Source organism: Hyperoodon ampullatus (assembly GCF_949752795.1).
Source record: "Hyperoodon ampullatus genome assembly, chromosome: 6".
NCBI classification, from domain to species: Eukaryota; Metazoa; Chordata; class Mammalia; order Artiodactyla; family Ziphiidae; genus Hyperoodon; species Hyperoodon ampullatus.
This window is the reverse complement of record NC_136919.1, coordinates 75,314,621-75,339,352: the sequence shown is the minus strand read 5'-3', so window position 1 is coordinate 75,339,352 and position 24,732 is coordinate 75,314,621. Positions and strand designations below refer to the sequence as shown.

The window sequence follows — 24,732 nt, the reverse complement described above, 5'->3', positions numbered from 1 at the left end:
GGGGCACGAACCCGTGTCCCCTGCATCAGCAGGCGGACTCTCAACCACTGCGCCACCAGGGAAGCCCTTCTCTACTTTTTAGCCTCTCATTCTTTGTTCTGACTTTACTGTATACTTTAAAGATCCACTCTTCCCTTGAAGTGTTTGGCCATCTCTAAAGGAGAGGTGTTTTAATAACTCTCCAGTAATCGGTGTCCTGTGGTTTTAAGGACTCAGATACGCTGCCCTTTGCCCCTCTCTGCTGAAGTCAGAATGCCCTGGGTCGAAATATTAGATGCTGTGTCAGTCTTCCCAGGGCAAAAGTGGGTTTGGGAGTGAGGACAATGCAGGCTAGCCCCACAGCACAAAGTAAAATAGAACTAGGAGTGGGTGGGGGGGGGACTGAGTTTTGACTCAGTATAAGAAGGTAATTTTTAAAAAGCCATGGCTTATCAGTCACATATCATGTACCTTTTATAATTAAAAAATGAATTTCATTTATCCACTGACCTAAACTATAACCTCCAAAACTGTGCTGTTCCACCTCACATGTTTAATGTTCTTTGTTTGACAAACTTCAAAATGTAAGCTGAGGGCTTCCCTGGTGGCGCAGTGGTTGAGAGTCCGTCGGCCGATGCGGGGGACATGGGTTCGTGCCCTGGTCCGGGAAGATCCCACATGCCGCGGAGCGGCTGGGCCCGTGAGCCATGGCCGCTGACCCTGCGCGTCCGGAGCCCGTGCTCTGCAGCGGGAGAGGCCACAGCGGTGAGAGGCCCGCGTACCGCAAAAAAAAAAAAAAAATGTAAACTGAGATCCATGCAATGGTTCAGAAATAGAAATATTACAGTTTAATAAAGATAAAAGTAGAGGAGCTCAATTCAATGGCTCATTTTAATGATTTTAAAGAGATTTCCATGCCTAGACTAATAATTATATATTTAGCAATAAGAACATCTCAAAGCCCATTTCTCATCTTTTCCTGGAGTTACATTTTTTACTTTTATTTATTAATTTATTTAAAGGGAACATGCTTTTTTATTGAAGTATAGGTGATTTACAATATTATATTAGTTTCAGGCTCTGGGCACAAGAGCCCGGAGAGAGATACACTTCTTTTATATGCTCTCTAAAGTCTTCTCCCAGAGTTGAGTTGAAACGAAACCAACTCTAGCACGAAAATCCAAAATCCGTATCCCAGCCAGCAGCCAACAAAGTGCTGCCTCTTTGTGTTTCTAGGTCAGGAAGAAGTAAAGTCCATAACAATGACTGTTACTCAACCTTCCAAATGGTCTGGGGATGGCATAGCCCCTTGTGGACTTGTCACTCTGGTGTGAGTGTGGGCAGCGAGAACTCTTCCCTCTCCTCCTTCCTCACCCTCTGTCATAGAGCAGGATACCTGTCCTTTGTTTGTTTTTTTGTTTTTGGCCACACATCACAGCACCCGGGATCTTAGTTCCCCGATCAGGGATCGAACCCACGCCCCCTGCAGTGGAAGCGCAGAGTCCTAACCACTGGACCACCAGGGAAGTCCCAGATACCTGTCCTTTGAGAATGTCACCAACTGAGCAATACTTGTCACCCTATGAATAAAGTTCATGCAATCACCTAACATACTTCTGAGCCCCGACCGTGTGCCAGGCACAATGCTTAGTGCTGAGAGAGACAAAGAGGAGGACTGCCTCTCCTTGGAGGTAAACCCCAGTCTCCTGGAGACACTGGAACCCCTCACAATCACATTGATCTACAGAAAGACGCGCATGCAACTTTGTCCTGCAGTCACTTGAGATCTTTGCAGGTTCTCCTGCCTCCAAAACCCAGACAAGCCTTCTCTCTCACCAAGTACCCAAAGCAGGCATATGTTTCTAGAAGTAGTTGGGGACATCTGAACAATTTATTTCTTAGTAGGCTTGCTGTTTCCTCCAATTCCAATATTTTCTTCCCCAACCCGAACCAAGACATCGGCCAATATTAAAATCATCAGGAATGTTAAAGCAAGCATTTTAATCAATAGTATTGATTTATTCATTGGCTGTTTTTTTTTTTTTAATGGGTAGGGGACTAGTAAAAGTTCTGCCTCAAACCCAAAGAAAAAAGTCAGCTTCAGCAACAGCAAAACTTGGAAATTTTCTGGTATGTGTATGAGTTTTTGTCAGTTGGCAGATTTGTTTTAGGAAACTATTTGCAAAGCCTGGAAAAAATGTGCTCCCTCTGTCTCTCAAAAGAACATGCAGGTTGGTTCGTGTTAGTCCTTCACGTGACAATTCTGCCTAGTGGCCTTTTGAAAAACGTTGTCCAGATTTGGCATCAAAATGGTGTCTTTAAACTTGAATTTTAGGTCTTTCACAAAACCAAATATTGTTGAAATGTTTGAATATTTACCAAACATATGTTTGGCAAAGCCAAATATGTTGAAATTGTTGTTTTGTTTGGGGGAAACTTTCATTAAAAATTTGATGTTTTAAGGGAGGAGGAAGGTATTTGTGGTCGGTACTTTAAAGCATTCTTCTCCTCTTTTATCTGACCTGTCACAGCCTCTTTAAGAAACATTAATTCAGTGAATAGAATCAAAACTACAACCAAAGAAAATTTAGTTATTCATATACTTTTAAATTCTCAAGTTTTTATACTTAGTTGGTGATTGGATGGACTCCATAGAGGCTATTTTGATGTTGAGTATTTTCCTCTAGGTAGTCATGATATTATATCCCTTAGAGCAGGAATAAGAACCCTGAGATACAGTTAAGAGGCAGAAATGTTACAAGGTAAAGGATTTTTAAAGGAATCACATGTTTAAATATCAGCAAATACCTAACATATACTTTTAAAAAATGTATATACTTGTATCAGTTACCTATTGTTGCATAACCAAAACTTTGCAGCATGAAACAACAGTTGCTATCTCACAGATTATGTGGGTTATCCAGGTGTGGCTTAGCTGAGTGCCTCTGACTCAGGGCTCTCCAAAGGCCACAGTCAAGATGTCAGCCAAGGCTGGGATCACCCCAAGGGTCAACAAGGGGAGAATTCACTTCCAAGCTCACTCCTGAAGTTGTTGACAGTGTTCAGTTCCTCTCTGGTTGTTAAACTAAGGGCCTTAGGTCCTCTCTAGCTGTTGGCAAGAGACCCCCTCGAATTCCTTGCTGTATTGGTTTCTCTGTAGGGCAGCTCACAACATGGCAACTGGGGTCTTCAGAATAAGCGAGAAAGAGAGAGAGAGAGAGAGAGAGAGAGAGAGAGAGAAAGCAAGATAGCAGCCAGGGTCTTTTTGTAACCTAATCTTGCTGTATCCTATTGGGTAGAAATGAGTCACTAGGTCCAGCCCACACTTGAGGGGAGGGAATTACAGAGGGTGAGAACACCAGGAGGCAGGCGTCATTGGGAGCCTTAGGAGCTGCTACCATAGTTCTTAACCAAGCTACCAAAAGTTGGGGCACTCCAGCTGTGTGAATTTGAAGGAGTGTGGGGAGGTGGGAAGGTGAGGGAGGGAGGGTGGATTACTTCTGCTGCTGCAGAGGACCAGGCTCCTTGTGGAGCCTGGTATATTTTTAGGACACTACACCTCTCCCTAACAGAAAATTAACAGCTTCTTGACAGATCCTCTAAGGTGAGAAGAGTCCGTCCCTGGCCCCGCTCCCAGCCCAGCCCTCCTCACTAACCCACACTCCAAAGAAACAAGCTTACCATGCGGGGGAACATTTTTTTCACCTAGGTTAAAGGAGATTTCCCAAGTTTTCTTAGACTCATAGTAGTAGGAAAAAACCCTAAGCTGTACATATTAAGGAATGGGGTCTTTTTTCCCATTGCCCAGCATGTAGCACCTTACCTACCACATTCCCCCCCTTACACCCTATCATAGACTCACCACCCAAGCATCTGTTCATCTATATACGTATATAAAACCTATATAAATCCTCTGAGTGAAATGCAGAATGTACGTGTGGAAGGGTGAGTCTTATAGGATGTCTGAAATATATGTTGCTGAAGTAGTTCCAAACTCTGCTCATGTAAAATAAAATACATTCTTATTAAATATTTTCTAGTCATCCATAAAAACCCACTGAAAATAGGCTAATAAACCAACTGAGAGCTTGACCTATTTAACAAATATCTGAGCCCTCCCTAAGTGAGAATCACAAAGAATATCCAAATAACTTAGACCTTAAAACCACATCATGGATTCCATGATGGTAGCTGGGAGTTGAAAGAGCTGCAGTTATCCAGTGAATATTTTGACTGTGTTGTCAGTGTCAAGTTTAAGAAAGTCATAGAGGGGCTTCCCTGGTGGCACAGTGGTTGAGAGTCCACCTGCCAATGCAGGGGACACAGGTTCGTGCCCCGGTCCGGGAGGATCCCACATGCCGCGGAGTGGCTGGGCCCGTGGGCCGTGGCCGCTGGGCCTGCGCGTCCGGAGCCTGTGCTCTGCAACAGGAGAAGCCACAACAGTGAGGGGCCCGCATACCACAAAAAAAAAAAAAAAAGAAAGTTATAGAAAAAAAATTGTGGAATAAAAAAATCTGGATTTGGGTACTTTTCCAACTTCCCCTTACTTTGTCACTCTCTCTGACACCCTAGGCAACTGGGGAATCTTCCTCAAAGCAGTGCCTCATGGTTAACAATTACCAGGTCATCCTTTTTATTTCCTTTCACCACTCACACCTAACAGCCCCTAAATCTAACCTCTTTGTAAGAAGGAAAAATCTGGGTAAACTAATTCATACTAAGGGTGGGAGTGAATGATATATAAACCACTTAATACGTTCAATCTGCTAAGCAGAGTTTCAAAAGAGTATATGGTAACATGAATATCTTAACTGGTAAAATTTCAGCCAGTTCAACAAAGTATCTTTAAAAAAACGTTTCAAGCAAGGTTAGATATTTATTTATTTTTTCTTGAAGCAGTCAATTTTCCCCAGTATGTTTCAAATGCTTATGTATTTGTGATTCTTTTCAATGGGAATCTGATCTAGATAAAGCCTAGGATCATAAACATCCCAACTTTCCCTTTGGGTCTTTTGCTATTGAAAACTAGCTGGACTTTTCCTAAACAAGTAAGTGGGTTTTAAGGAGAGCTAGGGTGCTTTCACTTGTTTCTAAAAGGTAACATTTTCTTTGCCCCAGCTTGAGGTCCTGCATTATTTCATAGGAATGCTGGCTTTTCAAGCTCTCACTTAAGTGGAACTTTTTGTCTTATCTCATAAAAAGAAGGGATAGGGATTGATGTAACAGAAAAGGTACTCTGCAAATATAGGAGCTGTGAGCATTTAGTTAGTTCATGTTGGAAGACAGATTCTTAGTACTTACAATAGCTGTCCTATGTAAAGACACCATATTTGATGTTCAAGTTGTAGTTCATCAGTTGAGAAAGCATAGACCATTTTCCCTGCAAAAGTCTTGAAAATGGTGTAATAACAAGTATTAGAGTTTGCTGTTGTTTTTTGTTTTTCTCTCTCATTTGATTTCTGGTTTTGAGTGCATTATTTTAACATAACAAGACTATGGAGAGAGCATATTGGGTCATTGTAGTGTTTCTAAACAATACGGTAACATTTTGTCTCTGGCTTCTTAACCGTGTTTGCTTTTTGTGGGGGCAGAGGGTAGAGGTCCGCAATGTTCAGGATACAGTGCCAACATTTATACAAAGCATTGCAGCCTAGCCCACAGAGCACAGAGGTTACTAAGGGGCAAGCTGCTGCTTGTGACAGCATCCCCGGTGCCTCCTTCCATTCTTGTGCCACTTCGCAGGGCAGGCAGCCTTGTGTGGATTCTGACTGGTGTCCTAGAACAAGTCTCACATTCCGTTTTTCTTGCTCTGATTTCTGAAGATGGAATGTTCTCTTCACCCTACATGTTAGGGGTTTTCTTCCCATTTTCCGTTTTTCACTGATTCCTTTGTGAGTTTGTGATTTGATCTAACCTAAAGTATTAGAAATAGGAATAAACACAAATAATGGCATGAGACCATGGAACAACAAGACACGAGGTAGCAAATATTTTATTTTTGTGCAGTTATTTATAAATATTCCCATTCTAAAAAAAAGTATGTGAAGCAGCTTATGGAGATTGTGTAACAAGGAATAAAATTTCTGGGTGAAAGGAAAATAAGGAGAAGGAAATCGGTATAAATCTGAGTAAGGTTAAGGTCCTCTACATTTTCTTACAAAGTCAGCTGCAAATTTGACTTTGAGCTTCCTAGCAACCAAAAACAAAAAACAAAAACAAAACAAAAAAACCCTGAACTACAGGTTTCATACATCTGTCAAATTAAAAAACAGACCAGTTCCCTTGGATCAGTGCTTGTCAAACTTGAATGTGCATTTGAATCACCTGGGGTATTGTTAAAACGCACGTTCTGATTCAGCAGGTCTGCAATGCATCCTAACTGGCTCCCAGGTGATGCTGATGCTGCTCCTCTCTGGATGTCCTTTGAGTAGCAAAGTCAGCTCATCCAAAAGCATTTACAAAGCATGATCCCACTTAAAATATATAGCCACTTTAGGCTTGCAGGTTTCCTATTTCCAGAATATTCCAAATACTAAACTCTGAGATTTCTAACTTCATTTGCACTTGATGTATTTAAAACACCAAAACTTCTAACACTGAGGGGCAGTACTCACTCTCATCTCCTCAGTTATTTTAAACTTTTTAAACTTTGTTATTTTAAACTTAAAAAAAAAAACTCTTATAGTTTGCTTGGTGAAACATCCTTTAGCCCTTGAACAATTTAATAAAAAACCACATCATGATAAAGTTCTGATGAGTCTGATTGTTGACCAAAGAAACTGTTTACTGTTCTTAGAAGCAGCAAAGGTTATGGGCAGTGGGTCTAGTATGACTTTCAGGGCACCCGCATTTGAATTGCCCTGTGGTATTTGCCAGCTGTGTTACCTTGTGCAAGTTATGCAACCTCTCTGTGCCTCAGTTTTATCATCTCTCTAATGAGGCTAAATAGTAGTACCTGTCATTGGTACTATTAGCTGTTATTAGAATGGTGCCTGCAAGCAGTAAAAAATAAATATTATTAGCTACTTTTACTATTACATTTAAAATAAATTTTCCTGGAAATGAAATGTGACTGAAAAATAAAACCGCCTCCTCAGCTTCTTACCTTGCATAGGTACCTCAAAATAGTATCTTGGGCTTCCCTGGTGGCGCAGTGGTTGAGAGTCCGCCTGCCGATGCAGGGGACGTGGGTTCATGCCCCGGTCCGAGAAGATCCCACAAGCCGCGGAGCAGCTGGGCCCGTGAGCCATGGCCTCTGAGCCTGCGTGTCCAGAGCCTGTGCTCTGCAATGGGAGAGGCCACAACAGTGAGAGGCCTGCGTACTGCAAAAACAAACAAACAAACAAACAAAATAGTATCTCTAGGTTTGCAATTTTTGGTAAGCATTTAATTTAAAATTCATTAATTTTGATTTTGAGGCTTTACTTTTCATATTTTGGAGCTAATCATTTTTGAGGGTCTCAGGCGTTTTTTTTGGAATCCTGAGACGTTCATAGATCTTGGGCTCTGTACCTGTCATCCTGAGAGAAAGAAACAGCCCTGCCTGTAACCCAGGCCTGGCTCAGGGTGGAAAATCATCAAACGCTTGTGAACTTGTAAGGAAATGGATTTCAGTGACTAGATGAAACTGAAGGAGTGCCCCCGCAAAAAGAGCATTTTGCCTTTCTGAGAGGCCATGGGAGAGAGAAAAAGATGGTAGAGGCTGTATCAGAAAGACAGAAAGAGAGAAACTGAGGGATACTGAAAGAGAGGCAGAGACACACACACGGATTAAAGACAGGGGGTGGGTGAGAGAGAGGGAGAGAGAGAGAAAGAGAGAGAGCGCCACCAAGAGATATACGAGAGGCATAGATAAATTGAAAGGTGGAGAGAGAAACCCAGAGAAATTGATCCATTCTGTAAGTAATATGTTTTAAGGTCTCACAGTCCTGCAGAGTGTTTAAAATTGCATTATAAAGTCCACTCAGCTGTTTTACAATTTTGATAGGAAGAGAATCTTCATTTGTGTCACATTGCAGTTTACTAAGCACTTTTGGAGTATCATTGCATTTGAGACTTAACTCCAACCTTTCTATTACAGGTGAGGAAATTGGCTTGTCCACCTTCTATTTGTAGAACATTTTGCAGTTTTTTAAAGGACATTCTCACCCAATTTCTTACCTGGCTAGGGTCACTAATCATAGGTCTCCATACAAGCCCATCTTCCCTGGTATAAAAGAAGCTTAGGTTACAGGCATTACTGATACTCAAAAGACAGTGAAGATAACCCAGGCCACAAAACCTGCAGTTCTTTTTTTTCCTCCTTTTTTTCTTTTTTTTTTTAAACATGTATTTGATATTATTACTTTGTTACAGGTTCTATAGTGAAATAACAGAAAGAAAACCAAAATTGACACCAGTTCCTCTCAAAATCACATTACCTTTTTCATTTCCCCAGATCATCTTTTAGCCCTTATCCTTTACGCATATTCAACTTCTGAATATTTACGCCCCTTTCGTACAGAATGTGTTATATTCTAAATTTTCACTCCACATTATGCAATGAGTATAAGCCATTTAACTCACTTCAGTCTCACTTTCAAAGAGATACATAAGTAGCACCCAAGGATTGTCTGACCTGAACAGCTACAGTTAATCCTTTGGCTCTCTTTGGGATTTCCAAGGCCCTATAATATTCTCAGAGTATAGCAGGCTAGGCTTCTGGCTTTATGGCATGACTGAGTGGTTCTCTATGTACTCCTTGGCAGGTGTGGTAGTGAGTGACACAAATATGTTTTTATTCAAAACATGGTTTAGGTTGGCATTATCAGCCACAGAAGATACGTAAGTATTTGCATCCCAAAGGATTAATCTGTACCACTACTCTTTTTAACCAGGCTTTTGCACAGGAGAAATAAGCCCAACTTGATGCATCTTACCCTTGTGGCTTATCTTTCAATCTGTTAAAATCATGGTTAACTCAAATTATCAATAACGATCTACTCACCATGATGGCACCCATCACCCTAGTCAGAGAGAGCCCACCTGTCTTGAATAACGCAGCTTCCCACAGCTTCTGCTCTAGCGATTTCAGCTTCTCGTTGAATTTCTCCCTGGGCTTCATCCCTGCAACCAGCCGATGGAGGCCTTCTGTCCTCTTGTCGGGCTGGGGCTGCTCAGCTCTCCTCTCAAGGCCTCCTTTCATCCTCTTCTGCTGGCTGAGTTGTGTTAGAAGCTCAGCTAAAGAGGTGTTCAGAGCATCCAGTTGTTTAATCAGGTGGCCAGGATGCTTTTTGCTCTAGCTCACTTGCTCCTTGAGCTCCACTTGGAGCTGGAGAAGCCTCTGGGGGAGAACACTGAACCCGTGACAGGGCAGCTTTTTTTTTTTTTTTTTTTGGTCAGCAATGTTTGTATTAATGTGTATACTCACACTTTTTTTAAATTGAAGTATAGTTGATTTACAATATTGTGTTAGTTTCAGGTGTACAGCAATTCAGTTATACCTACATATGTATATGTAGGTATATTATATGTATACCTATAAGGGAAAATAATCTGAAATGTATATATACATAATATATATCATATATAATATATATTATATGTACAGTGGTATGTCTATGTGAATCCCAGCCTCCTAATTTATCCCTCCCCCCCACCCCCATATCCTCTTTGGTGACCATAAGTTTGTTTTCTAGGTCTGTGAGTCTCTTTCTGTTTTGGAAATAAGTTCATTTGTATCTTTTTTTTTTTTTTTTTAGATTCCACATATAAGCGGTATCATGATATTTATCTTTGTCTGGCTTCTTCACTTAGTATGATAATCTCTAGGTCCATCCATGTTGCTTCAAATGGCATTATTTCATTCTTTTTTTATGGCTGAGTAGTATTCCATTCCATACATACATTTATATATATATATATATATAATATATATACCCCACATTTTTATCCATTCGTCTGTCGATGGACATTTAGGTTGCTTCCATGTCTTGGCTATTGTAAATAGTGCAGCATTGAACATTGGGGTGCATGTATCTTTTTGAATTATGGTTTTCTCCAGATACTTGCCCAGGAGTGGGATTGCAGGATCATATGATAGCTCTCTTTTTAGAATTTTAAAGAACTTCCATGGTGTTCTCTACAGTGGCTGTACCAATTTACATTCCTACCAATAGTATAGGAGGGTTGCTTTTTCTCCACACCCCTTCCAGCATTTGTTATTTGTAAATTTTTGATGATGACCATTCTGACTGGGGTGAGGTGATACCTCATTGTAGTTTTGATTTGCATTTCCCTAATAATTAGCGACTTGGAGCATCTTTTCATAGGCCTATTGGCCATCTATATGTCTTCTTTGGAGAAGTGTCTATTTAGATCTTCTGCCCAGTTTTTGATTGGGTTGTTTGTTTTTTTTGATGTTGAGTTGTATGAGCTGTTTGTATATTTTGGAGATAATTCCCTTGTCAGTTGTGTTGTTTGCAAAGATTTTCTTCCATTCTGTAGGTTGTCTTTCTGTTTTGTAGGGCAGCTTTTCTCTTTGTTTCCTTGCAGTGGATAAAGAATAGGCTAAACTGAGGAGAAGCCAAACTGATGTTTTTGGCATTGCGGCTTTGAAAGTTTTCAAGGTCCCTTGAGTTAACCTGTTTTCAGCAAAAGAAATGGAGGATAGTCCCAAGAGAGTAAAGAGCAGAGAGAGCTTGGTCAACAATTGGATCTAATAATGACCAAATTCTACAAGTTAACCTCTAACTTCCTGGAGCTGCTTAATCCCGGCAGTTTAAAAATAAGTTGAGGGGCAGTTGCTGAATCAGTGGAAAGAATTTAAAATTTCTAAAATAGTTTATAATCAAGAGAAGCCATCTGAAGTGGCTTTGGAGAGAAAACTGTTGATGAATACCAAATGTCCTGTTCTATGTTGTGATGCATATGACTGAAGAGAAGCATTTTTGCCTGTATTTGGGGAAAGATGAGATTATACTAAATGAACTGCACTTACACTGGACCTGTAGTTACTGGAGAAACTTTCAAAATAACTTTGCTTTAACAAGGGATTCCTATTTCAGTTATGGGTGAGCTTCTCAAAAATCATTAGATAATATAATTCTTAGGATTTTTCTCTAGCTAATATGACACTTAATTTACCATATATAAAATGTATGCAGCTGTTTATCAGTTTGTTGATCATTACTCTTATCTGGTTGAGCCTCTGTGCATCACTGATCCTGCAGGTAGATCTTCCCTTCCAAGAGAAAACACTATTATTTTCTTATATTCATTTCTTAAAAATCATACAGATTTAACAAAACATATCACTTGGCATTCTTGCCAGTAAGAACTATGATGATACTTGGGAAATGCATCTTCTTAAAAAAATTCTTAAGCAAAGTCATTTAATGTCTCTGGGAGTCAGCTTGTGGCCTGCAGAAAGGGATGTTGGACTAAATTCTCTTGATGTTTCCTTCCTGCTCTGTACTGTGTGGAAAGTGCATTCAGTATGGGCAGAACACTGTATGCCCGTGGTGATGATGTTTGAATATAGGGGGTCAGCAAACCCTTTGGAAGTCGTGTGCAAAATTGTTGACCGGTGTTGGGGGATGTGTGGGATAGGTAGGTGGTGCCCCTGTGTTGGGATCTAGGAGAGGAGTGTGGTGACAGCTGACTTGCTTATGCATTCTGGCAGGGCTACTACCATTGTGATCTACACAGACCCTTTCATCTAGCTACTTCAAAGCATTTTTACAAACTCTTGCTCATTATTTCTTCAAGCACAGCACAAAGAAAGGTTGATTGGTGTCTTTTCAATTAACTCAAAGATGAAGAAACTGAACTATATAGAACTAAAACGGATTCTCCCAGAAGTATACTGCATTGCAGAGGGGCAAGACAGAGAAAGTGCTCATCCCAGCTTCGTAACTGACAAAAAAGGAAAAAATCTTAGTGCTTATTTTTGGAGACTGTGTACATTATGGCACCCTCATAATATGGAAGATCATGCAGCCATTATACTCCCCTCTCTGCATGCAGCCTCTCTCATGCAGAGAGGGGAGTATACCCCACACAGATCCCTGCATCCCAACCGTGAACTGCCTTCTGCCATTGTTACTACGTCCATGCCTCTCCTGACAGCATCTGAGGTTTAACTCTATCTGCCTGCCTTGAGATTGGGGTCCCTCAGTGTGACAGAGAAAGATTTGGAAAGCGGCACTGAGACATCCATGTTGTAGGGTCAGAACAGCACTGAACTGGACGCTGTGCCCAACTGGTGGCTAATTCATGGAGTGAACTGTTAACTTCACCTCTCAGTGCCTCAGTTTCTCATCTGCATGACCATCAGATGCAGGTCCACTAGGCCATTCACTGTGACTTGTCCAGGGTTGTGGTTATTAGTGTTGTCACTCTTGATATTGTTGTAGCAAGGAAGATCCATGGGGTAAATTCATGGATTTATGCAAATACTGGTCCAGAAAGACCATTTGCGTACATGCACGCACATACACACATGCACACACACAGGATGGAGGATCATTGTGGTTATGACAATGTAGAGGTTAGAGTTGGTCAGCCTAGTCTTTCTCTTTTGGTTTTTCAGTTCCTGACAACCCCAGACTTCATAAATCAAACTTTAAAATTTTCCTTCTCCTACCTCGTACTTGAGTATTGACTTTACTCTTTTCCAATGGAACAAACCTTACATGTGAGTATGGACCCAGTAGGTGGCACTGACTACATCTATTAAAGATAGGAAATTTGCCAGGTATAGTTGTATAGATCCATAATGCAAAATTCACATGTATAGCTCAGTGGTTCTCAGATGGGGGTGACTTTGCCCCACCTGGGGACATCTGGCAATATCTGGAGGCCTTTTTAGTTGTCACAACTGAGTAGGGGGGAGATACTACTAACATCTAGTGGGTGGAGGCCAGGGATGCTGCTGAACAGCCTACAGTGCACAGGACAGCCCCTCAGCAAAGAATTGTCCAGTCCAAAATGTCAACAGTGCTGAGGCTGAAACCCTGGTATCAATTAATATGCAAATCCTTGTAAAGTATTATGAGAGCCTATATTCACAGAGGGAAAATCTGGTCACCTGGCCCTCCTTCTTGGTCACTGCTCTCCTGGTGTCTAGTTCACACAAAGGCTGTTTTGTCATCTTGAAGCCTTTGGGGCAAGAATGTGTCCATTTGGGGAGAATGTGTTACCTAGGAGTTAGAATAGTGGACCAAGGGTGAGGAAGACAAGACATTTTCCCAGAGAACATGACACAGTTGAGTCAGCCTTTGGTGTACTGTTGACACTCAACTGTTAATAAGATCCAGAGAATTAAGGCAAGCTTGCCTCTGAGAGATGTCATGAATAACATAGTCTGAAAAGGCCATTCTTATTATTTTGTTTAATGGCAGTCTTATCTGAGGGGATATAGCTTAGATAAGGTTAAGAGCATGGCTCTGGAACCAGAGTGCCTGACTTTAATTCTTGATTGCCATTCACTAACTGTATGTCATTTTTTCCCTCATTTGTGATGTGGGGATGATGCCATCAAAATAGTATCTACCTATAGAATAATTATGAGAATTAAATTAATAAATACGAAGTATTTGAAACACTGCCCAACTTAGGATAAGTACCTTATAAATATTAGTATCACTATTGTTTCTTTAAGTCAGGAATATGATTGAAAGTATATACATTCATTCTTTTATTCAACAAGTATTTTTTTTAGCACCTATTATGTCCCAGGCACTGTTCTAGCTGCTGAAGATACATCAGTGAATCAAAAACATCAGATAAAAATCCCTGCCTTCATGGAGCTTACCTTTTAGTGGGTTATAGTAGTAATAATGCAAACAGAAAGAAAAAATGTACAAAATTATAGTCAGCCTGGTACCTGTCCTGTATTTTTTGAATGGATGGATATATTATTCATAGTTTTGTATTATGTTATGTAGCTAATTGGGCTTGGAAGTTTGAACTGTCATCTTATGTAAGAAAAGAAAGTTAGGGACTTCCCTGGTGGTCCAGTGGTAAAGAATCCACCTTCCAAGGCAGGAGACGCAGGTTCGATCCCTGGTCGGGGAACTAAGATCCCACATGACGTGGGACACAGCCCGCGTGATACAACTACTGAGCCTGTGCACCTCAACTAGAGAGAGAAAATCTGCACGCCACAACTAGAGAGAAGCCCGTGCGCCGCAACGAAGAGCTGGCACGTCACAACAAAAGATCCCGCATGCCACAACTGAGACCCAAGGCAGCCGAAAAAAGAAAGTTAAACCAATACAGAAAGTCATGCCAATAAAACATGGAAACTACTGGGACTTCCATGGTGGTCCACTGGTTAAGACTCTGCGCTCCCACTGCAGGGGGCGCAGGTTCAATCCCTGGTCGGGGAACTAAGATCCTGCATGCCGCGCAGCGTGGCCAAACTAAGATTAAAAAAAAAATTTTTTTTGAACTACTACCTAACATTAGAAAGGAGAAAGAGGAGAACTAAAATTAGGCCATTATCTATGGCCATGTGTTTTGTTTAAAATGAACTGAACGTTTTGCCTTCTTATCTTTGTATCAGACATATAGTTACCTCTAGGCAGATTTGCACATTCCAAGACATTCCAAGACTTTCTCAGCTGCAGCAGGCACCTCTGTCTGTGTAGCAAAACAGCGAACAATGTTGGTTATTATCAGATCACTGCAGCTGAAGAGGAAGAATCAACAGTAACTCACTCTCCAAAAGTAATTCACTTCAGAAAGGAAAAACTCCTTCAGAACAATCATCCCATGAGTGCAGGCTTTAGCATTCCCTGAAGAACTGGGTTAAAAGAAACTATAGACCTTACTGATTGGTTCCTCATCTTCTGTTTTCCAGAAACCTTCTCTATGTCTACCCACAGAGGCTGAACTTTGCTAACAAACTAGCATCTGCCCGGAACATCACAATCAAGATCCAGTTTATGTGTGGAGAGGATGCCAGCAATGCTATGCCGGTAATGAGGGAAATAAACATTTGCCTCAAACCAGGGTGGGCTGAACTTCCCTTGCTGGTTCACACAGACAAAATCAAGGGCTGATCAGCGTAGAGTGTGTGTTGATTCAGGTCAGTACGACTGATCATGTGTAAGGGGCTTTGTGGCTGGTCCAGTATTGCTCCCAGGATCCTGATGGGGAAGCAGGGTCAGCCTCGATCGAAAGTCTCTTTCCCAACTTATTCCACAGTGATCTGGGAAATTTAGAAATGCAAATCATTTTAGAAGACTGAAAAATATCATGAATTCTTTCCATGCCACCCTAACCCAATAAGAAGTAGAAAGACAGGCCCAAGGTGTCAGCCATGCTTGCTGTACTTTCAGATGTGCACTGCGGTACACATCTACCTAAGCCCGAGTCCACATCTAGAGATAAATATAATAGAAAGTACTGCCTCTAATAATAAACATACACCATCTCAACACCTTCTAGGAATGGATCTTCATCCTGAGGTAAAATGTAAATCAAACAATAAATACATAATGCAGTGTTCCCTAAGGAACCCAAAATGCCAGAATTTGTATTTTTTTAACCATCTGCCAACACACGAGATGGTGGTTAGCTATTACTATTTTATTTAAGGTGTAGAATTCAGTTAATATACCTTTCTACGGAAGTCACTTTTTTCCAGTGCTTCCATTCTTCAAATATCCACTTTTTTAAAAAAACCCCATCTTTTTAATGTCCCACCTACCTTCCCAATGCAAGGCATCGTTTTGCAATGGTTGTGGGAAAGAAATCCTAGAGGAAGACTCCCCTGGTTCTCCCCACTCTCACCCCTGGCAAATCCATCAGGGCTGCCAGGTACAGCTGTGCAGATCCTGGTGGTAGCCAAGGTACCCAGCCAGGGATGAGTGGGGGCCAAACTCCAGCCTGTTCACCACTCACCAAGCCCTGGGACCTGGCATGGGCATTAGTGCATCTAGTAGGAAGGACTCTTTTTTAATTTACCCAAAGGTGAGTCCACTTGTGAAGTCATGTGCCTTTAGGGCTGACCCAGGCCCAAAGAGGTGTCTTTTTCTAAACACCATAAACGTGTGGCCAGTGATGGTCCTGATGACCCAAGTGACCAGGCAAAAGAGCCTGGGAAAAGAGCCTCGACCAGGGATCTCTCACGGAGGGCAAAACTCTGTAACATTGCCCTGTAGTATAGACCTCTAGGTGAAGAGGCAGATGGAGAGAGCACTGGTTTTCTAGTCTCACAAGCCTATGGCCCTTGGTCACTGACGTAGCCACTGGGGTCTCAGTTTACCCTTCATAGCCAGTTCTTCTGCATCAGTTGGGCCACTTGTAGAACTCAGCACTCTTAATTTACAAAATGCAGCTCTATGAGACCAGAACCTCCTACTGGGCTGATGATCGTTGATTTGATTTAACCAAATATCACAGTTAATTTGGCCCTTTCTATACTGGTGAACAGGTCATCTTTGGAAGATCCAATGGGCCTGAATTTCTGCAGGAAGTTTACACGGCTGTTACATACCACAACAAGTAAGTATATTTCAGAGTTCTAAATATATGCCAAGATTGTTTTATTATCTCCTGGCTTTTCTGAATCCCCTAAGTGATTCCTCCTACCAGTATTTATAATTCAGGGACTAAGGGACAGAGGAAATCCATGCCAGTTCCCTGATTCTATGTTGGAGAACCACAATTTTTGCCATTAACTGTGTTTGGGAGAAGAACATATCTTCAAGAACCTAATATTGTTTTGAGTTTTCTGGAGCCTTCTACTCTAGTGTGATATAGAGAGGTCTTATGGTGTTCCATAAAGAGATAAATTTCTTGCCTTGCTTTGAGGTACTGGAGGGGCCAGAAACAAAATCCAGCCCTCCTTGGTCTGTCTCCTTGTCTTCTATCCACACCTGCACCACTACCTACTTTAAGAAGATTTAAGTTGACCAAAGGAGAAATGAAACACTCATTTTTATGTGGATAAATTGAGTCAGAGAATAATGTCTAAACTGTTATTCACACTTCCAGGTAGAACATCTGTACAGGGTCAGAGAAACTTGGGTTTGATCCCGGCCTGATAACCTTGGCCCATTTAAGTATTGACTACTTCTCTGAACCCACCCTCTTGGACTGGAATGAGGATTAAATGAGGAATGTACGTGAAGCCCTTAGTAAACTGCCTGGGACGTCATAATTCAGTAAAATCAGATTCCCTTTCCTTCCTGCATCCTTCATTTGTTTCCCCCAAATCCTTTGATGAGTGCCGGCTGTGCACCAGTCCCTGTTCTTGGGGTAGAGATAGAAAAGGAGGTCACAGCAGGACTCCAAACCTCATCCTCTGTCCAAATTAAGTCGTTGGGTTTTTCCATTGTGTGCAGGGATTTTTTTTTTTCTGGCAAAGCTTTTCGTTTGTGAGCAGCCTTATATAAGTGAAGTGTATCCAGTGACATAAGCTTGGTCTCAGGACTTTAAGCTTAGGAGGAGACTGATGTAAAATGAAAAGTAAAACACCAAGCCGGCGAATTCTGAGGGGCAAAGGGTCCGTGGTGTTACAATTTATAGTCAGAGAAGCCATCATTCTCGCTAAAAGTTATTTGTGTATAATGTGCTCTTGAAACAGGTCTCCTGACTTCTACGAAGAAGTGAAAATTAAGCTCCCTGCTAAGCTCACAGTAAATCACCACCTCCTGTTCACCTTCTACCATATCAGCTGTCAGCAGAAGCAAGGAAACTCCGTAGAAAGTCTCCTGGGATATTCAGTGAGTTGTTTTCCACTTGCAGATTCACTCTGCAGTTGTTGGTGCATCCAAGATTCCTGCAGAGATAAAAAGCTAAATTCTATTCACTTGCTTTTTGTCCTGTCAGAAGTAGCAAAATGTGCCAAACCAGATTACAGCAAAGAGCAGAGATGACTTGACTTAGCAAATGACGATTTCAGGAATGAAAGGTAGTGGGTGAGAGATAGTGAAAGAATACTCATTTGTAGAAAAAGCATTACAATGTCCATTATTTCCAAATTTTATATATATGCTTCACATATAAAAATAGCTCTTTTTTCCCCAAGGGGAAAAAGTTATTTCTTTACAATATATAAAAGGTAAGATAAACATTGATGTTTTCCAGATATACACACACATTGGCTATAAAGAAAAATGCTACTACTTTGGCTCCAAAAGCAGTGAATCATTGATATTACCATCTCAGGAGCTCTCAGGGAATTTAAAATCTAAAGAACTTGACAGAAATTACTGCCCAAAAGAGCTCTGGTCAATATCTAATCATCATTTAGTTGCATTTGATTATTGTGAGCTAGATAAATTGCCAGAATTATATGCTGTAATAAATACCATTTTATTCTTTACATCATCTATTTCAGTGGCTGCCAATTCTCTTAAATGAACGTCTTCAAACTGGCTCCTACTGTCTCCCAGTTGCCTTGGAAAAGCTGCCACCCAACTACTCTATGCATTCTGCAGAGGTAACCAGCAAGCTGGCCATCACCTGTTTCCTGTCCAGCCATGATCTTGGACCACCTTTCCAGAGCCACTTCCCATTCCTTTATACATGACCAAGGATTCTCAGCATGTTTTGGGGAGCAGTCATCTGTCAGCACAGGGTGTTTTCTGTGAGCACATTGTTCTGATAGGATGGGAGAAATAACTGGTTTTAAGACCTCACTAATTTAGATTATCACCAATTCAGAATGTTGGGTAAATACAACCCATACCCAGGCAGCATTACCTTGTAATATGTATAACAAAGGGGTTTACAGAATGGGGTATTTTAAAAAGGAAGGCAGGGCTTCCCTGGTGGCGCAGTGGTTGAGAGTCCGCCTGCCGATGCAGGAGACACGGGTTCGTGCCCCGGTCCGGGAAGATCCCACATGCCGTGGAGCGGCTGGGCCCGTGAGCCATGGCTGCTGAGCCTGTGCGTCCGGAGCCTGTGCTCCTCAACGGGAGAGGCCCGCGTACAGCAAAATAAATAAATAAATAAATAATAAGAATAATGAGTGCAAGGTCCTGGTGGAATTTGTTCACACTGGAGACTGTCTTCCCACCCAAGGTCATAGCTACTCGTCTGCTCTGCACATTGGTGCCATGCTGGGATGCAAGACCAATGTCTTCATATCTTCAGATTCTGAAAAGATGATAGAAAAGCAGGCTTTCACGTGAAATTTTCTGACATTCAAATGTTTGGCAACTAATTCGACAGTTTCTAACACTGGGCCAAACAGCACCTGTCTGTGGGCTGGATCCAGCTTTGGGCCCCAGTTTGTAACTCTGTCTGAGATAGTTCCAAAGGTCCCCACCCCGTGCACACATCCTACCCTTGCAAGTACAGTATGCTTCCTTCCATTAAAATGCAAGAGACACAAAACCCACACTCACATGGCCAGGTTTGCCAAGGCCCTCCTTACTCAACACTGTAGAATGACAATTCCCTTGAGATTTTAAGGCAAGAAATGGTCTCTGAGGACTACAGGGCTATTGATATGTAAATATTATAAAAGTCATTTTGAGTAATTAAAGCAGGAGCCTAGAAGGACTGCTACTTGGAAACATTTTGTTAAAAGGGAACAAAACTGTAGTCGCTCAAAAGCATTAAAATTTCATGTCTTCTAAAGATATTCTACACTTTGTCCTGACATTCCTGATTAATGGAGAAATCATTAGGATATTACTTTATTTTAATTCCTAGAATCAAGGATTACCAGTGCTGGATGGAAGCTTAAATTAGATAGATAACTCGATTCAAACCCCTTCTTTCAGCATGAGAAAATGAAGGCCCAGAAAGTTTCATTGACCTGTCGAAGTGAAAATAATTAATTTGGTGTAAAACTGAACTTGAACCCAGGGCTCCTAACTCTAAGGCCAGTTATATTAGTTTCCCAGGGAGATTTATATTTGTATAACCCTGACATCTACTGTCAAGTTGCTTTACTCTGCTTGTTAGTACTGAGAAAAGGGAATTGAATTGCTAATTTGTTTTCTTTTAACACAGAAAGTCCCTTTGCAGAATCCTCCCATTAAATGGGCTGAAGGACATAAGGGAGTATTCAATATTGAAGTGCAAGCTGTTTCTTCTGTTCACACCCAGGTAAGGAATATCCAGGTCAAGTTTAAATCAGAACAGCAGGCTAATAATGAAGATGGGGTTCAGCAGAGAAACTTCTAAGGACAGTTCAATAAAAGATCAGTGAAAATCTTTGTGCCTGGATAAAACAACACCAAAAAACCCTTTTAGTTCTGTGTGGGAAGTTGCAAGCCTGTGAGGTTTTATTTGTTGTTTTCATAGAAAGACCTTATAAAAATGTTGAAGCACCTCGGCACCTGCACTGTTGGTTGAGAAGTTTCGTGGGGAGACTTCATTTAAACATTTTCCTGCTGTTGCTGTCTCATTTCCCTCTGTAATTCTGCCATTTCTCTTCCAGATTTGTTGTTGTTGTTGTTCTACTTTCCTTCCTTTTCCTGCCACTGTCTGAGTTTTGCATCTGCTTAGACCCCTATCTCGGCAGTGTGTTTGCCTGGTATCCTTGCCTCTGCTTACAGAACATGTCAGAGTCCAGATTAATTTTTCTTCAGCTAATAATTATTGAGAGGTTCCATTCTGTGCACAACACTCTACAAAGAAATTCATAACCTGGTCTGAAACATCCGTGTCTTAGAACTTCTGCTCTGAAACACTGGATAAGAGGTTTTGCCTAGAAGGAGCTATCTGATTGTGTTTATGAATCCGCTGGTGAGCGTTGAGGGGATGAGACCCATGAGGCCTGCCATCTGCCTTCCCAGGACAACCACCTGGAGAAGTTCTTCACCCTCTGCCATTCCCTGGAAAGCCAGGTGACCTTCCCCATCCGCGTGCTGGACCAGAAGATCAGTGAAGCGGCTCTGGAGCACGAGCTGAAGCTCAGCATCATTTGCCTCAACTCCTCCCGCCTGGAGCCCCTTGTGCTCTTCCTGCACCTGGTGCTGGACAAGCTCTTCCAGCTGTTCGTGCAGCCCATGGTCATCGCTGGCCAGACAGGTAGGAGGCCTGGGGGCCTGGGAGGAGGCAGGCAGTGCCTTGTTTTATGAAACACGATTTTCCAGAAGTTCCGGGAGCAGGGCCAATGTGATCTTTCTGTTGAGGATGTGAGTCCAAGGGAAACCAAGTCCACTGCTATTTTTTTTTTGGAGATTCCCTGGATGTTTAAAAAAAAAGAAACATTAATATAGGATGCTTAAAATTATCGGGTTTTTTTTACATTAATGTGTTGAATGACTGAAGCCAATCCTTTAAATTCCATTCCTAGTAATTGATGGCTTTCTTTTACCTCTAAGATATTTTTTGTTGACTTGACCAACAAGGGAATCCAATGTTTTAAAGAAATAAGACAACCCATATTAAATGGAAGTAAAGGAACTGTCTAAATTGAAATTCAATGTGATCCCTTTTTTATTGAGATAAAATGCACATACCATAAAATTCACTAAAGTGTACAATTCGGTGGTTTTTAGTATATTCACGAGGTAATGCAACTGTCACTACTATCTAATTCCAGACCATTTTCATCAGCCTCAAATGGAACCCCATACTCCTGAACAGTCACCCCATTCTCCCCTCCCCTCAGCACGCAGCAAACGCCCATCTCAAATGCTTACTTTTAACAAATGAACACGAAATACAATGTGTAAGACTTCCTTTGGAAATAATGTCATGTAGGGCCTGGGTCTAGTGGTTCTTCCAACTCCTGCAGGGGTAGACTGGCTGCTGTAGGGCATCTTTGTTTGACACTATTTTCAGCTGGGCTTGTATTAGTCTGTGCTCTCCAGCCCCGCAGATAGCTTTGGGTACCATCCATGCTGCCGGTACCGTGCTTAGAGTTGTAGGTTTTGCAATAATAATCAAGAGCATACTGAACTTCAGAGGACTTACAATAAAATATAGCAAAGAACAGCAGCACAGGACACAAGTCCTCAAATGGACACAGCTAAATACTCTTGGGGGGATGGTGAAGACACCCATCTGGGAGGATGAGGAAGGCTCCCAGGAAGAAGACTGCAATTGAGATGGCTCTGAAGGGGGGTTAGAGGGAAAGAAGCCAAAATGGGGACAGTGACTGGCAAAAGCAGAGAACCAGAGGGTCTGGATCAGAAAAAAAGTAGTTCAGAAAAAAGTGTCAAAAACCACTTTTCTGGGAGTGTCAGAAAAGGAGATACCACTGTTGGGCCATGGAATATGAGTAAGTTGGTGGGGAGGGAGAGATGAACTTGTAGCCTAGGACACATGGGGGAGCTTTCAGAGCTAGGGAAGAGCGTGACCTCTGAATCCCCCAGTTTGCAGTGTATCCTGGGATGCATCTTCTGTGGCTCCACAGATAAGGCATCCTACATTGTCGGCTAACTTTCCACACGTGTAGCTGTGGCCTCTCCAGCTAGATTCCTGTGGAGTGGCCATCTGTACACTCCCTGGATTTCCTTCTACACCCTCCACGTATTTGGTGCACTGCTTTGTAGGCCCCAGCTATGGAATGTAGACTTGTTCACTTGGCAAAACATTCATTCACACATTTTGAGCCAATATTTGGGACTCCAGGGTGTTGGGACAAGCAGAATAGGCAGAGGCAGTTAGTCTCCAAGCATTTATTCAGATCTTATCTGTGTCAGGCACCATGGAAGGCATGGTGGGGAGAGAAGAAAGTAGGAGAAATGCACTTGGCTTCTGGCCTATTAGACAGAATTTCCCACTGGAAACAGTCCAAGAACCTTGTGATTTGGTGTCGTGTAAGCCTGGTACTGAGTGGTGTCAGAGGCTTCATTGAGGAGGTGGGATGGTGCTTAGCATCGAAAGGTTAGTATGCTTTTGTGGGTGGGAGCAATCAGGGCTTCCTAGGTGAGGACAGCAGCACAAGCAAAATTGCAGAAGTGAGAAGCAGACGTGTGATGGGGACAGTATAAAGATTGCCTTATCTTTTTTTTTTTTTTTTTTTTTTTTGCGGTACGCAGGCCTCTCACGTTGCGGAGCACAGGCTCTGGACATGCAGGCTCAGCGGCCATGGCTTATGGGCCCAGCCGCTCCATGGCATGTGGGATCTTCCCGGACCGGGGCACAAACCCGCGTCCCCTAGCATCGACAGGCAGACTCCCAACCACTGCGCCACCAGGGAAGCCCAAGATTGCCTTATTTTAAGGAAGTTGAATTTGAGCAGAAGAGGGTACCAAGTGGGATAAGTAGGGTGGAGCCAGACTGTGGAGGGTTTGGAGCTCCTCAACAAGAGAGTGTCCACGGAGAAGCATTGTTTGTACAGGTCCAGGGACTGACATGATACACATACGTTTTTAGATTAATCTGTACACCAAGAATCTGTATTGTTCAACAGCCCATCTCAAACCATAGTGTGCATAAGGATGACCTGGGCATCTTGTTAAAATGCACATTCTGACTCAGTCGGGCCCGGGTGGGGCCTGAGATTCTGCATTTCTAATAAGATCCTAGGTGATACTGATGATGTCAGGACAGACCCCACTGAATAGCACCAGTTTACAGTGTGGTTTAGAGAGGGGAGGATGTCTGGACAGGCTCGCATCTTTGTCCTGAAAAACCACAGTGCTGGCAGAAGGAGGAAATGTGAAGTCCTTTGCAGTAAGCAGAGCTGGCATGCTGGAGCTTACTAAAACCACTCACCCTGCCCCAGGGGGTTCAGCCTGGTTCAGCCGGTCAGTGGTCAGGACTCCTTGTCACTGCCCCAAAGAATGTTCCTCATTAAGAATGTTCCTCATTAAGGACTCACTGCGGGGCCGCCCATTTTTCTCTTGGTTCCTCAGCCAACTTCTCCCAGTTTGCCTTCGAGTCTGTGGTGGTCACCGCCAACAGTCTGCACAACAGCAAGGGCCTGGGCAAGGACCAGCATGGGAGGAACTGCCTGCTGGCCTCCTATGTGCACTACGTCTTCCGCCTGCCCGAGCCGCAGAGGGACGTACCCAAGTCAGGTAATGTCCCCCTGGCCCCCCCTACCGCCGCCCCCGAGTATGGGAGCCTGGCGGGCAGCACACCCTCACCCCCGCCCCACAGAATTCACAATAAAATTAAAAGCCCGAAAGTTAAATTTTATCTTTCAGAATAAACAAACTTACATGAATGCTGAAATTAAAAGTCATGTCTAGATTTTTCTCTCTTGCTTTCTATCTGCCTTCCTCCCTATTTTTATATTCTAAACACTTGTTTTTTCTGCCTATTTGATAATTCCTCGCTGATCTTCACCCAGTCGGTACTTTCTGATTCAGCTGCAAATCCCTTCTTTTAAAAGCTGGAGAAGTGACAACAGATGCCTAGGATTTTAGGATCATAATGATAAGGAAAATAATATATATTTGATAGCTGTGGTAAGCAGTGGCCCCTAAACTTTTCATTATGAAAAAATAAATCCCTTTTCTCATTTCCCCCAAACTAAACTTCTGAAATAATAATTCATTTCTCCACTCTTTTTAATTATTTACATAGGTAATAATCAACCAGAACGTCTGGTCAGCACGATATAAAAAGTAGCATCAATAAGTTAACAAAATTCCAGGCTCTAACAAAGGAACTTGGGCATATTTATTAGTCCATGCAGCCTCATTTCAAGTAAACCTGTAATTTTAAATGTTTTTAAAAAATACTCATAATATTCATAGACTCACATAATCACCTTTGAACACATGTAAATACTTAAAGGTGAGAAACATTGCTATACAGTGTATACTTATGCTTATAAGATTCAGATGATTCCTTGGATTCTCAAATCTCAGAAATGCAAGACTTACAAAGCTGTCATCA

General features: G+C 42.1%; 1 protein-coding gene across 3 annotated transcripts in view; it reads left to right on the top strand.

The window, feature by feature from the left end:
- DOCK8 (dedicator of cytokinesis 8) overlaps positions 1–24,732 on the top strand; it is a gene marked incomplete at its 5' end in the record, with an annotated part of 223,166 nt that overhangs the window by 120,696 nt on the left and 77,738 nt on the right. For all 3 annotated transcript variants that reach the window (XM_079707127.1, XM_079707126.1, XM_079707128.1), the window contains 7 exons: positions 14,825–14,942; positions 16,403–16,473; positions 17,558–17,696; positions 18,314–18,415; positions 19,939–20,034; positions 20,727–20,961; positions 23,742–23,906. In XM_079707127.1, the coding sequence (XP_079563253.1) occupies positions 14,825–14,942; positions 16,403–16,473; positions 17,558–17,696; positions 18,314–18,415; positions 19,939–20,034; positions 20,727–20,961; positions 23,742–23,906 (926 nt within the window). The remainder of the gene's footprint in view (positions 1–14,824; positions 14,943–16,402; positions 16,474–17,557; positions 17,697–18,313; positions 18,416–19,938; positions 20,035–20,726; positions 20,962–23,741; positions 23,907–24,732) is intronic.